Source organism: Stegodyphus dumicola, chromosome 8 (assembly GCF_044657685.1).
Source record: "Stegodyphus dumicola isolate Sdum_Otavi_A_Nest chromosome 8, ASM4465768v1".
Lineage (NCBI taxonomy): Eukaryota > Metazoa > Arthropoda > Arachnida > Araneae > Eresidae > Stegodyphus > Stegodyphus dumicola.
The window spans coordinates 10,762,160-10,780,616 of NC_140775.1; the positions used below are offsets into that span (position 1 = coordinate 10,762,160).

The 18,457-nt window shown below is 32.4% G+C and overlaps 1 protein-coding gene across 1 annotated transcript in view; it reads left to right on the top strand.

The window, feature by feature from the left end:
* Positions 1-7,895: 7,895 nt before the first annotated feature.
* LOC118204858 (splicing factor 3B subunit 4-like) overlaps positions 7,896-18,457 on the top strand; it is a 75,663-nt gene continuing 65,101 nt past the window's right edge. The window contains exon 1 of the mRNA XM_085821569.1: positions 7,896-7,968. Within this exon, the coding sequence (XP_085677695.1) occupies positions 7,935-7,968 (34 nt within the window). The 5' untranslated portion in view covers positions 7,896-7,934. The remainder of the gene's footprint in view (positions 7,969-18,457) is intronic.

An 18,457-nucleotide genomic window follows, 5' to 3' on the forward strand; every position in this document is an offset into this window, starting at 1 on the left:
ACTGTGCGGGCTGTCCAAGGTGCAGCATGCTTTTTCTCTCTCTACCTCATCTGGACCCAGGACCACTCTTCTAGAAAGAGCTTCTGTGAACACAAGCTTTTTTCCAATTTTTGACGTCTCACAGAATAGAAATCATTCCTCCTTTTAGGGGAAAATGTTTCCCATTTGAAAAGCTAGGACCCCTCGTTTGGATTTCATCAGCAACCGTTTATCAGGGTCTAGCGAAATTGGATGATCCATCCATGGATCATCCAATTTCCCATCCGTGGTTTTTATGCATCAAGATTTCAACATAGTTTAAGAAAAATCCTTCAATCCTATTTGAAAGGAGATGACATTTTCCCATGACGGACATTGAAAGACATTTTCCCATGACGAAATCTCTCTATCCCACACCTTCTTCTAAAGTGAAGTTAAACACATTTTTCATACCGGGTTTTCAATTTTCACCTCAAATCATACCGTTGACGACGTGTCACACACAAACCGTGACATAAATTACAGTTTTCATGACAGCTAACAGTATTGAGGTTTAAACAAATGTATGAAAGAATTTATTTTTGATCCCTTTCAGCGATTGAGTGGGCTGGGAAAAAAACGCTCTTTCCATGACAGCTAACACGCTTGAGCTTTAAACATGTATGAAAGAATTTATTTTTATTCCATTTCAGCGATTGAGTGGGCTGGGGAAAAAAAGGTTCTTTCCATGACAGCTAACACGCTTGAGCTTTAAACGTGTATGAAAGAATTTATTTTTAATCCATTTCGGCGACTGAGTGGACTGGGGAAAAAAGGCCCTTTCCATGACAGCTAACACGGTTGAGCTTTAAAAATGTATGAAACAATTTATTTTAAATCCATTTCATCCATGACAGCTAACACGCTTGAGCTTTAAAAATGTATGAAACAATTTATTTTAAATCCATTTCAGCGATTGAGTGGGCTGTGGAAAGAAAAAGCTCTTTCCTACACTCTTGAGCTTTAAAAATGTATGAAACCTAACACTCTTGAGCTTTAAAAATGTATGAAAAAATTTATTTTTAATCCATTTCAGCGATTGTGGGGGCTGGGAAACATTTTCTTAGAGCTCAGGGAAAAACAAGGCTCTTTCCATGACACCTAACACTCTTGAGCTTTAAAAAATGTATGAAACAATTTATTTTAAATCCATTTGAGCGATTGAGTGGGCTCGGAAAATTTTCTTAGAGCTCAGGGAATGTGTGTCCAAGTTGAATGCACAGCACACACGGATGGGTAGTCGAATCTCAAGTAGCTTAAATAAATATACGAAATTTGGGTCATCGAGTGGACTAGGAAAAATTCTCAGAGCTCTGGAAATAATTCTGAGTTCAAGCATGGGACATGAGAACAGAAATGTATTACAATCATGATGTCATCATTGTTTTCGAAAGCCAAAAGAATTCCTCGTGAAAGAACATCTTTTTTTCCTGGTTGTGGGATGGAGTAGAGTTGCTGCATCTTGAACAACCCACACTGATCTGAACAGAAATATGAAATGTTTTTATAGATATAAGAAATGAACTGAAAGTGAAAGTAAAAATGAAATTGTATTGGCTGGAAATATTTCTTGGCTCTTGAATGGGAAAATATTTCCAGAGTTAAAAAAAAAAACTCTTCCTTTTTTTTTATTAAATTGATGTCTTCACTTTTTTTACTTTGGAATGGAGAAACTCAAAGACCATGACTCATCCTTTCTAAAACATATAATTCCTAGAACGAGTCATGGTCTATTTTTAGAAACAGTGAGACAACATTCCCACACAAAAGGGGGGTAGGGTTAATTTTTATCATGTCTAGAAAACATGATAAAAATTAACAAAAAGTTTTTTTTTTTTTTTTTACATCTTAGAATTTTTTTCTGAGCTCTAAAAATTTTTTCCCAGTCGGCAACCAATTCAAAATTTTCCAGCCAAGACGATTTGGGTTTTACTTTCACTTTCAACGCTTTTCTATAAAAGTATTCCACGTTTTCTATTCAGAACCGTGCGGGCTGTCCAAGGTGCAACATGCTTTTTCTCTTTCTCTATCTCATCTGGACCCAGGACCACTCTTCTATAAAGAGCTTCTGTGAACACAAGTTTCTTTCACATTTTAATGTCTCACAGAATAGAAATCATTCTTCTGTTTAGGGGAAAATGTTTCCCTTTTGAAAAGCTACTGCCCCTCGTTTCGATTTCATCAGCAACCATTCATCAGGTTCTAGCGAAATTGGATGATCCATCCATGAATCAAAATTTCCCATCCGTGGTTTGGATGCATCAAGATTTCAACATGGTTTAAGAAAAATCCTTCAATCCTATTTGAAAGGAGATGTCATGATATTGAATGACATTTTTCCATGACGGACATAGAAAGACATTTTCCATGATATTGAAAGACATTTTCCCATGACGGAATCTCTCTATCCCACACCTTCTTCTAAAGTGAAGTTAAAGAGATTTTTCATACCGGGTTTTAAATTTTCACCTCAAATCATACCGTTCACGACGTGTGAGACACAAACCATGACATAAATTTCAGTTTCCATGACAGTTAACACTCTTGAGGTTTAAACAAATGTATGAAAGTTTTTATTTTTAATCGATTTCAGCGATTGAGTGGGCTGTGAAAAGAAAAAGCTCTTTCCATGATACCTACCACTCTTGAGCTTTAAAGATGTATGAAAGAATTTATTTTTAATCCATTTCAGCGATTGAGTGGGCTGGGGAAAACAGGCCTTTTCCATGACACCTAACACGCTTAAGCTTTAAAAATGTATGAAAGAATTTGTTTTTGATCCATTTCAGCGGTTGAGTGGGCTGGGAAACATTTTCTTAGAGCTCAGGGGAAAAAAAGGCTCTTTCCATGACAGCTAACACTCTTGAGGTTTAAAAATGTATGAAAGAATTTATTTTTAATCCATTTCAGCTATTGAGTGGGCTGGGGGAAAAAAGGGCCTTTCCATGACAGCTAACACACTTGAGCTTTAAAAATGTATGAAACAATTTATTTTTAATCCATTTCAGCGATTGAGTGAGCTGGGAAACATTTTCTTAGAGCTCAGGGAATGTGTGTCCAGGTTGAATGCACAGCACAACGGATGGGAAGTCGAAACTCGAGTGGCTTAAATAAATATGCGAAATTTGGGTCATCAAGTGGACTAGGAAAAATTCTCAGAGCTCTGGAAATAATTCTGAGTTCAAGCATCGGACTTGAGAACAGAAATATATTACAATCATCATGTCATCGTTGTTTTCGAAAGCCAAAAGAATTCCTCATGAAAGAACATCTTTTTTTCCTGGTTGTGGGATGGAGTAGAGTTGCTGCATCTTGAACAACCCACACTGATCTGAACAGAAATATGAAATGTTTTTATAGATATAAGAAATGAACTGACAGTGAAAGTAAAAATGAAATTGTATTGGCTGGAAATATTTCTTGGCTGTTGAATGGGAAAAATATTTTCAGAGCTGAAAAAAAAAAAAAAAAAGAAAAAAAAAGAAATCTTCCTTTTTTCTATTAAATTGATGTCTTCACTTTGTTTACTTTGGAATGGAGAAACCCAAAGACCATGACTCATCCTTTCTAAAACATATAATTCCTAGAATGATAGAATGAGTCATGGTCTATTTTTAGAAAGAGTGAGACAACATTCTCAGACAAAAAGAGAAGGGAGTTAATATTTATCATGTCTAGGAGACATGATAAAAATTAACAAAAATTTTTTTTTTTTTTTACATCTCAAAATTTTTTTCTGAGCTCTGAAAAATTTTCCCAGTCGGCAACCAAGTGAAAAATTTGCAATCGGCTTTTACTTTCACTTTCAACTCTTTTCTATAAAAGCATTCCACGTTTTCTGTTCAGAAGCGTGCGGGCTCTCCATAGTGCAACATGCTTTTTCTCCCTCTACCTCATCTGCATCTAGGATGTTTTTCCTTCTTCAAGAAGTGGAATTCTTTGGTAATACCTTACAATTTCACGAGCTAGCTGTTTCTTATATTTCGAGGAGATTTCAATGAAATTGTTTATAGATGTCACCTATTGCAGATGGGGAAATAGTCTATACTGGATCGCTGGAGACATCTCACCCAAATAGGTCACGCTATATTTTTTCCCAAACCTAAATAAACTGGACATGAGCCATTCTTTTGTTTTCTCATCCAACAAAGATAGACACTGCAGACCGTTTTGGGTTTTCACTCTTCGCGAACCGAGACGAGCCGCAGCCACACTTTGCGTTTTCTATGAGCGCAATAATGGATCACGTGAGCAGCCATTTTGTTTCCCATCTCACCCAGATAGGTCATGTTGTATTTTGTTTCATGCACCTAGCCAATTTTGGACATGAGCCATCCTTTTTTTTTTTCTATCGAACCAAGATGGACTCTGGAGACAATTTTGTTTCTCAACGGAGAAGTAAATTTTCTGAATGGGTACCGGTGTTCGAATACTTTTGTGACCGACTGTAGATAATTACTGAGAGAATTAGATTTTTGTAGCGTAGTTTACGTGAGATGAGATCACGTGATACGAACCGACAAATCAGGATGTTGAAACATGAAAACATAGTAAATTCTTAATGTCTTTTTACAAATTTATTGTCTTTATTTATTGGATTTTTCACAAAATTTTAAAAGGTATTAAGATGTTTATGCCTTCAAAATAAAAAATTCTTAGAACTAACGTTTGTTAAAATTTTTTATGTGTATATTGTATGTTGTCGACAACAAAGTCTGCTTGGCGAGATTTGCGCCAGTGAAATGGAAAGTACCTAAGAAACTAAACATAAAGATTAAGTAAATATATCTGAAGAATTTTTTTAAGGAATGAGCTAAGAGAATGAAAAATTTAAAATGTATTTTTGAAAAAATATACAACAGTTCCTAAGAAGGATTTACAGGCATCTTAAAAGTTTCATATTTAATTGCAAAAAATTTAAAACCTCATACAATTGGAAAATCGCTCATTTTTTTTCAGTAATTAAAATGACATCATTTATGCATGCAGAAAAATATACTAATGATTTAAAAACAATAGCATTAAAAAAAGATACCGTTTCTCACCAAATTTCTGTAATATCAGACGCTATAGAATACAAAATCTAGTCTGTACTATAAAACTTGATGAAACTACCGACATTATAAAAATTTCTCAATTCATCGTTTATCTGAGATACGTTTTTGAAGACGACGCAGTAGAATATTTTTTATGTTGTAATATTTGGAAAGGAACTGGATAGAAAATATTTGAAATTATTAACAGACATTTTGAAACGAATAATCTTACCTAGACACACTGTGTCGCAGTTTGTACTAATGATGTTGCAGCATTAACAGGTAATTATAAAGGACTAAGAGGATTAATAATGAAAATTGCTCCCCATATAATATTCCATCATTGTACGACACATAGAAAAGCTCTTGTTGCAAATTGATGAAGAATTGCACAAGATATTGCAGGGTTATTACTGCAATTGATTACATTAAAAGGCAAGATTCTAAACAGCTGTCTCTTTTTAATACAATGTCATTAGATAAGCACTGTATATGGGACATAATTACCAAAGTCGGTTGGCTTTCACACAGAAAAATAGCGAGACATATTTTCGATTTGAGAAATACAGTTTACATATTTTCGGAAGAAAAGAAACATACATCATCAAGTTCATTCATTAATGATTAATTAGGAAAACTCAGTTACATAGTAGACATTTTCAAAAACCTAAGCTTTTTAATACTGAGCACCAATATTGAAGCTTTTAAAACTAAGCTAATACTTTGGCAAGGAGCATTGAACAAAAACAACAGAAACATGGTTTTCAGAATTTATTAAAGAAAATAATACAGATTTCTGAAGCACTTCCGCAGAGAACCCGGTAAATATAAACATCGCCAACTTTGGCGATAATAGTTCAAACCTGGTAACCTATCGGATTTATTGTATTCGCTTGTTTGAAGGTTGAAACCATTCCTCTTGCGTTCATTTTATTGAATTATCACTGTCGTTGTTCGTATTTAGAGATTTATATTCTTCTTCTCTTATTTATTATTATTTTTTTCAAATTTTCCACGTTATTTTTTCTGAATTTTTTAACAACGAATAGATAGAAATATTTTTGTATAATTAAAGAAGTTTTCGTTGATAGATGCCGGTTCTCGACTCCAATTCTTATGGCGTAAAATTTTAACAAGATACTATATTGTTAATGCTTTTCTAACAACAGCCTTTCAGAGGATGGCAGGTGTGACATAAATAGCTGATTAAATTGAAATAAAAAATATTATTGATTATCTGAGATGACAGAGTAGTTTGATGTATCCCCATGGTCATCAAAATTAGCAAACCACTACTGGTGTAAGGAATACAGTTCAAATGACTCTTGAAAAATAATAAAATGTATAAAGTTATAGTTTTATTAACAATGCTACTGAAGAAAATTTGATAACTGTTGAAGGTTATTTGTATTGTGAAATATATTATGAAAAAGATGGATTTATTTTCGTATATCACGTTTAAATGGTTAGTTTTACATCTACAAGCTTATTATCTGTGAATTTTTACTACCATATGCTTAATATATTGCTTTGTCTGCTAACTTGAATTTACATGCACTAAAAATCACGTTTACGGCCCGGCTCATCGGAGCTTGGCGAGTAAAAATTGCAACGGCGCCAACGGGTTCTCTGCGGATGAAAACCCCAGATTTCTTGTTTAAAACAACATATGATAAAACTCGCAGAAATTCTTTGAAAAATTTCCGAATAAGGAATTAGGTTGGATCTGTGACCCATTTTGCCTTTGCTATTTTCAATTCCAATGTATGAAATGAAAAAGAACAATTAATTGATATTTTAAGTGATGGAACACTGTGTGTTCAAGTTAAGTCTGTAACTTGTCAAAAATTTTAGTTATCTATTGGAAACGAATATGCCGATTTAAAAGGAATGAAAGTAAATTATTACGTTTCTTATATAAAATTGTACAACAAACCTTTAGCTTATATTTAAAACTTCTAAAATGCTTATGTTACATTTTTCTGTTATATAAGCATTGAAAGTGGATTTCTCATTGAAAGAGAAATAATTTTGCTATTGAATTAACATGAGGAACTTTTTTATTGAAATATTTTTTCTTTGTGACATTAGTTGCATCTACTATAAACTAAAGATTAAAGAACTGTTTTTAAAACATTTCAAATTCGTTGTCATGTTGATCTATGAAGCACTAGATTAGTGAGTTTTTATTACATTATTGACAAATATAGTTTTTAAACAATCAAAAATTTTTAGCGGAGATAATTGTTAAATATGAACGTGTTTTCAAAGCGGAAATAAATAATAAGTGATAAAAAGAAAATTAAATTAGAACATTCACATTTCTAACAAAGTAATTTAATCTTTATAATACAATATATTTTACAATGATAACGCAAAATACAATGTGAAAGGTTATGCGAAGATTATGATAGTGCCTAGAGTATTCAGCATTTCGTATAATCCTATAACCAGATAATAATACTATTAAAATAAATTTTATCTGAATGAAGTTTTCTTATTACAGAAACAGTAAAATTATGCAATTACATAAACGAATGCACTTTCAGACAATATACTTAATATTGTTTACAAGTGCAAGCCAAAGTTCTGTTTATGTTACTTCTCGCCCTTCAGCGCATGCTCAAGAATTACCATCCAGGCGAAACTAGTCGATTTGTCCCTGACGTCAAAAATTCGAAAAGTGGGGAAGGGTTTGGAAATACGCTACCTGGGCTCCTTGTGCGTATGCGCGAAAGTAGGTGGTGTGAATAGCCTGTTAACTATTCGCCCCGTCGGTGCGATTAGCCACTGCGTTTCCTTTGCACATAAGCTTGATATTTCGTTCTGCGGGCAGAAGAACATAGAGCGTGCAAAACAAGACATCTGACAACAAGAATAATGGCGGCAGGTCCGATAGCGGAGAGAAATCAAGGTTCGTTATTAAATTACTTTTGTTATAAATTATGCCTGTTTGTCGCATTATTACAACTAAAGTTATGTACCTTCTACTATATAAATACTATATAAGCAAGATAGTGTTGTAGTAAATTCTCTTTAAACTTCGGTGTAACATTGAAAATGAATTAATCTTAATGCAGGTCATTATTTGTTATCCTAGTAAAAGGTTTCCACATAAAATGAATATAAGAGAATTATTTTCAATATAAGATATATATTGAAAATAATATAAGGCTTCTTGTTAAATGTTTGTAATAAATTTTATCAGTAGTTATAAGGTGACAAATTGGATAAGTAATGTTTAGTTTCTAGTAAGTAGGTATAACCGTTTTCCATGTTAAATTCAGCTGTATATCATTTGTTGAGCAATACTTCAACAAACTGTGAAGCTTATCTTCATTAAAAAATGAAATCGATATCTATGGGAGATCGGAATGAAATAGGACCAAGTCGAACAGATTTCAGGGGTTGCTTCAAAGGCTAATTCAAGAACTAAATTGTTGTAGCAGTATTTTTACGGATCGGTGTTAGTCCAAAGTAAGTTTTTAAGACCATAAAAAATTAACCCAAATTTCAATCGGGAAAATTTTTTGGCAGATGCCAATAAGCATATGTTTGAAAGGCACAGCATTTTAAATTTTATCTTTTTGTTCTTTATTTTATTAAGTTTTTAATTTAGCTCGAAACACGTATACTTTTTTTGTGTGTAGCAAATCAAAAATTCTTGTTAACAATAATCGCATAGCCAAGAATGTTTTGTAGTAGGTTTTTACTAATAATGTGTAATTATGCACATGGCCCAAATGATCACTATTTTGAATTTCATCTTCCTTTTTACTCTTTATTTTATCAAAGTTTAGCTTAGATAAGAGTAAACTTTTTTTTTTTTTGTGCATTGCCTATTTTAAATGCTTTTGTTTCTTAACTTCATCGAGATATATATATATATATATATATATATATATATATATATATCTCGATGAAGTTATATATATATATATATATATTTGTGTGTGTGTTGTTGTTGTTGTTCTGTTGTTTTTAAATGATAGATAAGTAACATTCCAAGTTCTTAATGTGTTTCATCCTGTAACATGTGTATTAATTTGCCTTAAAATAAGATAATTTTCTATTTCTCTTTAACCCTCCTTTTTTTTTAAGATACATTTTTTGGTCATATTTACAAGTTTTATTTAAAAATGCAGTTGTCAAAATATAGCAAATTAGTGATTTTCTAAAACTTGCCTAGCATCTAATCTTTGGAATATGGTAACAGGTAGTTTGGCAACATTTTGGTAAGGCGATAAAGGTTGCTAGCTAGGACTTTAGCAGTGTACATGGATAAAGTCAAGAGTGTGCGCAATGCCATTTTTGTGCAATTCTGGGATGTTTTAAGTGAAAATAAGTTGACGTGTACATGGATGATACCGTATATGTGCAATTCTTAAAAACGCAGCAAGCAGTGGGCGATTCTGCACTTTCTCCCAATTTCGCACCTAATCTTCGTCATGATTAAGCACTTTTGTTCCATAAAAGTTCTAGCATAAGCGTAATTCAGCTAACAGATTGTTGGAAATAAAATGTTGAGTTAAAAAAAAAATACCTTTAGTTCGTGAAAACAAAGTGGTGTCCAAACAAAAACTAGCAGGTTGCTGTAGCAGGGTTGGTCGGCAAATTTTCGCCAAAAAATCGCCAAGTTACCATAATCCAAAGATTAACTCTTGCCTATAAGTTGCAGTTTTACCAAAAATTTCTGTTTGAAGTAGTAAATTCATGGTTTCGACTACGAGCAAAAATAAGATACCATTTCAAGAATTACATGTTTATTATAATTTTACTAATACCTACAGAATTAAGAAACATATATCTAGTCTATTTTTTTTTAGAAAAGTGTAAAGCCTCATTTAATTTTTTTCTATTGTGTCTGATCTTAAGGTTTCTTGTTTATTGAAAATTACAAAAACTGACATATTGGGCTGTCTGAAAAGTCATCACATTTTTTCTATGTTCCTCAAAGGTCTTTTGTTTATATAAAGAACAAGAATCAGTGGTACAACTCTGATATACGCCCTAATTTCACCAAATGTGGCGATATGTGTTCTGCGCTGGTTTTTGGTGCATTTGTGTGTTCTATGGCAACCCTATTGACATTGAACAATCTTTCGCTGGAGCTTGTTGATTCGCGTCTGTGTCTGAGAAGATGGGAGGGAAAGATAAAATGGTAGAAGTTGTTGAATTGAAGTTCGGCAAAAGGAAATATCATTGTGGTATCCTGTTGAAAGGTAGTAGGTATTTGGAGGTGTGGAAAGATGGTCTGGGAAATTATTTTTAATGGCTGTGCATGATAAAAGTAGGGATTTGTGATTTTATTTATTTGTGAACCATAGTATGAATTTTCTGGAGTGTGTCTGGCTGTCATGTAAATACGATAGTGATTATGTGGCGGCATGTTAAAGGCGGTATGAAATTGGTATTTCTGCTACTCGAAAAAGCATTAATTCATGGTAAGTGCATTCTATTTTATTCTTGTTCTTATTTTGTAGAATGTTATGTTCATTGGTTATTTAGTATGAATTTCTGTCGTTATTGTTGTTTTTGAAACAGAACGCTATGTACATAGTATTATTTGAAATTTATTGTTATTATGTTATTTTATTAAAGCGAGGTGTGCATAGATCGTAGATTCGTTCCTTGCCTAAATTGTGCAATTCGTAGATGTTTTTTTAAGTTTAAACAGGATGCTGTGTACATGGTATTCTTTGAAATTTGTTGTTATGTTAATTTATTAAAGTGAGGTGTGCGTAGTTCGTAGATTCGTTCGTTGCCTACATTGTGCCATTCGTAGATGTTTTTTTAAGTTAAAACATGTCTCTGTGTACATGGATTCTTGCCAAATATTTTTGGTTAGAAACTTTACGTTTTCACTATCTAAATTTTTTGTTTTTGTTTCGGACTTTTAGCTTAAATCGTGTGTTCAAAACGTATTTTTTGCATGTGAGAAAACCGTGTTTTTGGAGACATTTTAGGCTTAAAGTTCGAAATATAGACAAAAAATTTAGATAGTAATATGGCAGCGTGAAGTTTCTCGTCAAACATTTTTGGCGAGGACTTGTTTGGTTGACTAGGAAAAAATAATTATTAAACATATATACAAATAAAAATCTACAGAAATCAAAACTAAGCAAACTACGCATGATGAAAGCAAGACAAAAAAATCTGATGTGTACACCACATGACTTCCTTGTACGGAATATTAAATTAGACACATATTTTCTTGCATTTCATTTAAATTTATTAGGTTGAATTAAACCTACTTCGCCGACACCGCATAAACCACAATAGAATAAATGCATTCTTTAAAATTCACTTTGTTTACCATAGCGACACTCTGGCGCTAAGTTCACTTAATAGTATTATATTTTGTTCATATTATAACTCAGAATGCACAAAATTTATATCATTTAAAGAATTATCTAATCGTTGACACATGTTCTATTCAAATACTATAATAAAACTACAACAATGCATAAAAGAAATTAAGAAAACAAAAAAGAAACAGTTTTTTACAGACGATTGAGTATTTCTCATTCAATTAATTCAGTTTTCACTTTGCAACAAGGCAAAACTACATAAATACTCAAAATATCTGTATTAAAAATTACGAAGTAAATCTTAAATGCTTATTTCCTCGAAAAAATTCCAGAAAGGATTAAGCATGATTTAAATAATAAATGAAGGCATTATTTTTGTTGTTGCGGAGCTAAGTTTCTCTAGATTGGCAACAAATCCACTACTCAGCCGTTTCAAATGTAAACAAGAGCAATGGCCGCCATCAAATTAGGCTTAGGGGCACTTAAACAATTTTAAAATTGTTGATAATTCTAAAAATATTGCGTACAGATTTACTAAAAGCATAAAACCCTTAACTGGAAGATAAAAACAACATAATTCAATCATTTTTAAAGCAAAAAATATATAATTTACAAACATATAAGAGTAAAGAAACTGAGATCATTGAGCCGGGTAACAGAGTGGATATATATATAGATATATTTATATACGTTTGGTGTGGCCGGTTGCAACCAAAATACGAGATGCACTTCTACATGTTATAGTAGTCCTATATACAAAATCTCAACGTTCTGAGGCTACTCGTTTTTGAGTTATGCGAGATACGTTCGTACAGACGCCATGAAAAATTCTCTTCAGAATTCATTTTAAAGCAGTTTTATAATTTTTTTGGAGAAGAAGAGTGTTTTATTCTGTCCTTATGTACACATATTATGGAAATACATCGTTAAATTGCATTTGAAGGAGGTCAAAATGGGATATTTTCGTTGAAATATGCTGCCTGAACCTTTTAGCGATTACAATACTTCCTTTTTACTTCGTACAAGGAAGTAAAAAGGGTGTGCTCTCGTTGAAAATCATATAGCTAAGTGAAAACAAAGCACCAGGGTCTTCAAAACCAAAAACAGAAAAGAATAAAAACAAATATAAATAAATCTGCACTCTCAGCCTCGCCCGTGTTTGAAGCACGAGACCAGATTCTGTGACTCACACTCATGCGACAGGTGCTACCAGTACAGTGTGTGCAGTCCGAACATACCATACACTGAAGGCTTCACTATACATAATATTTCAAAGATAAAAATTAAAAGTAATACAGAATAGGCAGATTAGCATATGAGCAACAAAATTATATAAAGATTTTTTTCATTGATATTCTTTATATTTAAAAAAAAAAATCTGAAACATTTCTTTGAAAAATCAACGTCTTTAAAAACAGAATATATCTCAGCATGAATGATTTGCTTGTGTGGTGCTGCCATCTATTATTCATAAAAGAGATTAAAAATAACCATTAAGGCCCATTTGCGTATGCGTTTCTCCAATTAGCGAGCAAATTTACTTTGATTAACATCTGCAATCCGGTCGATGTGCGGTGATGGATGGAGTTCAACAATGTTCAACTTCTATCCATATGTCTGCGGATGCATTGGGGTTGCGTGGTAAAAAAGGAGCAATCAGGTGTAGTCACTAAAAATTATTGGTAGCAGCAGTAGCGATGAACGCTAGTTTAGGGAAATAATGTTTTGCTAAAAAATACTTATTTCTGAATTAACATTATAGCGAGAAATCTGCTTGCTGAAAAAGTCAACAATCAGCTGAATTTAGTTTAAAAAAGATAAGAAAAATAAGATAATTACAACTACAGTACTTATTCACAGATAAAATCAGGCGTTCAAGAAATTCATTTCAAGAAAATCAGTGGCAAAAATTATAATTTCAAGTCCATGAAATAGCAAAATTTGTCCTGACAATTGTATCCTAGTTCTGCATACACATTTACCTTTAATGAAAATGAATGTCTGACTATATCAAACTGCTATAGCAACTCAGATCTTTTGAAACTCTTTTGAAACTGCTAAAAACTAAAAACGTTAATTATAAATTAAATCTACTAGCCTTTTAAATATTCTACTGCATTAAAGAGTATGTTAAATTTGTATTTCTCTATTTATAAATCTAAATTTTTTTGGCTAACATATATTTGTAAATATATGAAATATATTTTTAGCATCCCGTTTAATTTCATTCAGAATGCCACTTTAAAAGATAATGTTTTTTTTGTAAAAAATGTGCTAGAAGCTGAAGAACAAACTCTGGTGAATTTTTTAGATGATAGCACATTGAAAATAGGACCAAAAATTTTAGTTTTAAGACTTGATTTACTTGATGATGTATATAAGCCAAAATATGCATATCATTCCTGTCTGATGCTAGCTTAGTGGTAAAGCTTAACAAGATTTAACTTTTGGGGTCGTGAGTTCGAATCCTATATGCTCTTTCCACTCTGTCTGCATCTTTCTTAGCTTTTTGTTCCAATTTGATCTATATTCGTGTTTTATAATTTATTTCTATTATTATATACATTAAATATGATATTTTATTTATCCTCTTATTTATTTAAATTTTCCCCACAAAAAATTTTGAATATTATATAATACGAATTTAAAACATACGCTTTACATATATATTTGAATTTAACAAACATTCTCTGTTCGTAAAAAGCAAACTTAAAGTTAATTAAATTTAAATGAAATTTAATGCAAACAAAGAAATTATTAATTATTGCTGCGAACTAATCTACAATATCATTTAAATTCTGAGAGCATATGTAAATCAAGTGCAAGTATCAGAATCCATGAATAAATATATAATTACAAAAATTTATTATTCCTAAAAAAATTTATAAAAATGCATAAGTGAATAAATAGGATAAATGAATTTTTGGAAATATATTTATTTATTCTTGGATTTATTAATCCTAAAAAATTTATAAAAATGCATAAATGACTAATAGGATAAATAAATTTTTGGAATTACAGTCAAAAGTCGTTAATCCGGACTCGTCGGGACTTCGGTGATTCCGGATTATAGATCATCAGTTTAAATCTGGCAAGATGGCATGCAGAAATTATAAAATTAAAAATATGAAACCGTTATTTATGAAATAAAGAACAATTATAATCTAAAGGGTATCAAAATTTACAAAAAAAAAAAAAAAAAAAAAAAAAAAAAGCTTAATATTTATTTGTTTACTTTATTAAACATTTCTTTCAATGTAAATTGTTTAAGTTGCTTCGTTTTTTATGTGATAACACTTTCTCTTTAATTCTATAAACAGACATAATTTCTTGTTCAGTTACAAAGTTCCGCTGTTCAAGTCCTATAATTGCTGTGTCGAGAATACCGACTAATTTGTCAATCGAAATTTTTTCGTTTTCAATAACCTCTGTGTCACTTTCTTCGCTATCAGAAGCGAATTATAATGACGAGGAATTTTATTTAAATCATATCAAAGACGGAGTACATCGAGATGAAATACTACATTTAGTAAGGAATTATAAGCCAAATAAAATAAAAACATCTAAGGATAGTGCTGACAGATCAACTTCCAATTCATTGCGTGCGCACACGCATATTCTTTGAGGTCCGGATTATGGGTATCCGAATTAACGACTTTTGACTGTATATATTTATGCTGTCAGAATTTAAATGACATTGTAGATTAGTTCGTAGCAATAATTAATCATTTATTTGTTTGCATTAAATTTAATTTAAATTTAATTAACTTTGAATTTGCTTTTTACAAATAGAGAATGTTTGTTAAATTCAAATTTCATTCATTGCAGCAGTAGAACAAGAGAATTATTTAAATTTAATTTAAATTTACTATTTATTCTTTTGAAACCCTGTACACACATGCACATATATTCAGTCAAAAGTCTTTAATTCGGACACCCATAATCCGGAATGATCTACAATCAGACCTCAAAGCTAAAAACTTTCTGCACATGCGTCGTGTTGACGCATGCGCGTAAGACCTTTACGGCTGCGAATTGTTGGCTTTAGTTTTCCACATGCAAATTTTGATCAGAGGACAATCGGCGGTAAGCTAACGTGGTTGCCGCCAATTGGCCGATGACGTCAAGATCGGCGGGTTGGCCGAGTATAATATATATGTACGCCGGTATCGGCGAAGCTTGTTCTTGTTCTCTTGTGTGATTATCAATTAGCATTATGCTAGTTTTGCTTTCACTAAATGATTTTAAATGTAAAGGCTACAGTGTTAGCTCTTTTATTTTATTTACGGAATGAAGCATGAATTTTATTTAGTTTAGTCTTAGCTTTATTTAAGGGAAGCAAATTATGCTTTGCCTTTACCCCACTGCCATCAGCGTTATGGGCCCAGCGACAACAGCTAAACAGTCATCCAGTTCAACTCAGCATTGAAGGAATGTAGGTGAAGAGGGCCGTTATCCACGAAAAGAAGCTGACCTATCTTAGAAGTTTGTTCAAGTCGTTGTGCTCACAATTATTTGAAGATGTCATTACTACCTGAAGGTTTTGAGTTGTTAAACCATGACAACTGGGATCGATGGAAAGTCGACATGAAAATGCTGTTACTGGATAGAAATTGTTGGAGCTTCATAGAGGGCAAAGAAGAAGAATTAGATAAAAGTGCAACAAGGCGTGAAAAGCAGGAGTTTACACTGAGAGAGAACAGAGCCTTCGCTACATTATATTACGGAATTAAAGCTGAGTTCAGGCCGCTGATACAAGAATGTTCAAGTGGTAAAGAAGCGTGGGAAGTTCTACAGAAGCAATTCAAACTCAAAACAAGAGCAAGGATAATTCAGTTACTGGATGAATTTTTTAGTATTAGATATACGCCAAATGAAGAAATAGGATTATTCATCGCAATGATAAGAATGACTGCAAAGAAGTTGGCTGAAGCTGGTCACAACTTGGCAGATCTTTTTAAAGGATTCCAGGCAATAAGGAGATTATCCCAGGAATACTCCGGCATTGTACAATTGATCTATAGGTGGAAGGACGAAGATTTTATGCTGGAAAGAATTGCTGAAGAGCTGGTAAGGGAAGAAAGCCGACTTCGCCAGTTAAACGCCGATTTAGAAGACAGCAAGGTAAGCGTGTTTAATACTATTAGTTTAAACGCAGGGAAAGATTAAGTTGAAAATAAAACTAAATCTAAGAAAAAATGGGGAATATGAGAATAGGACCTTGTTTCAGATGTCATAAATTTGGGCACTTAATTGCTCAATGTAAAGAAAATGTAAGTAAAAATCAGAAGTTTAAAATAGACGATAAAAATGGACAGTTTAAAGATAAAGAATTAATGTTAGTAGAAAATTATGTAACAACTACAGATAAAGGAGGTAACGCAGATAAATTTAATTGGGTCGTAAATACTGCAGCTACAACTCATTTCTGTAATAATAGAAATTTAATGACAAATTTCAAAGAAATAAACGATATACGTATGTCTTTAGCTGTAGGAAATTGTGAAAGTAAAGTACTAGGAAAGGGTACCGTCAAATTCACAGTAAAAGTACGCAATCGAATAAATTTGATTGAGTTAGATAATGTGTTATATAATCCTAATCTAAGAAGAAATTTATTATCAGGAGCAAGGTTAGAAAAGGCTGGTGCTCATTTTGTGATTTCAAAAGGGAAGATGTGGATATACTTTAATAATTGGGATAGATTATGCTACGCTAAACGATATGACGGACTTTATCACGTAAAACCATTTAGATATGCAACATGTAAAAGGGAAGGAAGCTGGTTACGGTACAGAAATTGGAAAGTTAAATAAAATAGACAATGCAATGCTATGGCATCGGAGATTTAGCCACGTAAATTTTGATTATATTAAGAAAACTAGTAAGAATCAAAGCGTGAAAGGGTTACCAGAAATTGAAAAACCAATAGAGAGGTGTGAATCGTGTATTATTGCTAAATCTAGTAGAATAACTTTTAAAACTATTCCAAAGAGATCGGATAAACCATTGCAGTTGGTTTATTTAGACGTTTGTGGTCCACTACCAGTTCCATCTAAGGGTGGGAGTAAATATTTTCTTGCTATTGTAGATGACTATAGTAGATTAGTAACAGTGTATTGTGTGAAAAATAAAAACGAATCGTTCTACAACTTTAAGAATTATCATAGGCAAATGGAAAGACTGACAAATAGAAAATTAATAAGTATATGCACCGATAATGGTGGGGAATTCTGTAATAGGCAATTCGAAGGGTACTTAGCTGAAAATGGAATTAGTGTTGAACGCACGAACACGTACACCCCAGAAGAGAACAGTGTGTGTGAACGTTTTAACCGAACGGCATTAGATGCAGTTAAAGCTATGCTTAATGACGGTAAAATGGGAAAAGAATGGTGGGCAGAAGCTCTTGGCTGTTTCGTACATATGTGGAACAGAGTATGTCATAAAAGCAACCGAACCGCTTATGAAATGTTCCTAAATAGAAAACCCAGTGTTGTTTATTTTAAAGTATTTGGTTGTAAAGCCTATGTTGGCGTGCCAAAACAGATTAGGAATAAATTAGAAATGAAGTGCAAAGAAGGAATCATGGTATTTTAATCTTAAAGTATTAGGCAAAACTAAAACGTTACTTGGAATTGAATTCTTAGAGAATGAGAATGGGGTTTTTATACATCAGCAAAAATATATCGAAGAAATTTTTGAAAAATTTAAACATTTCCAGATACCAATAACTTCACATCCCATAGCTAAGGGCACTATTCTTACAAAATTAGATTGTCCATCTACAAGTGCAGAAATTGCGGAAATGCATACATTACCCTTTAGAAATCAGTTAGGATGTTTAGTTTTTGTAGGTAACAGGACAAGGCCTGATATTACATATGCAGTGAATATCTTATCACAATTTCAGGAGAATCCTGGAATAGTACTAAATTATATAAGTTAAACTTATCGAAGATTAAACATCTAAATTTATATTGTTATTCAGATGCTGATTATGCAAGTAATAGAGATGACCGCTGGAAAACTGTTAAACAAAAAAGTTTATCAACCATGGAAGCGGAGTATATCGCCTTATCTGAAGCAGCG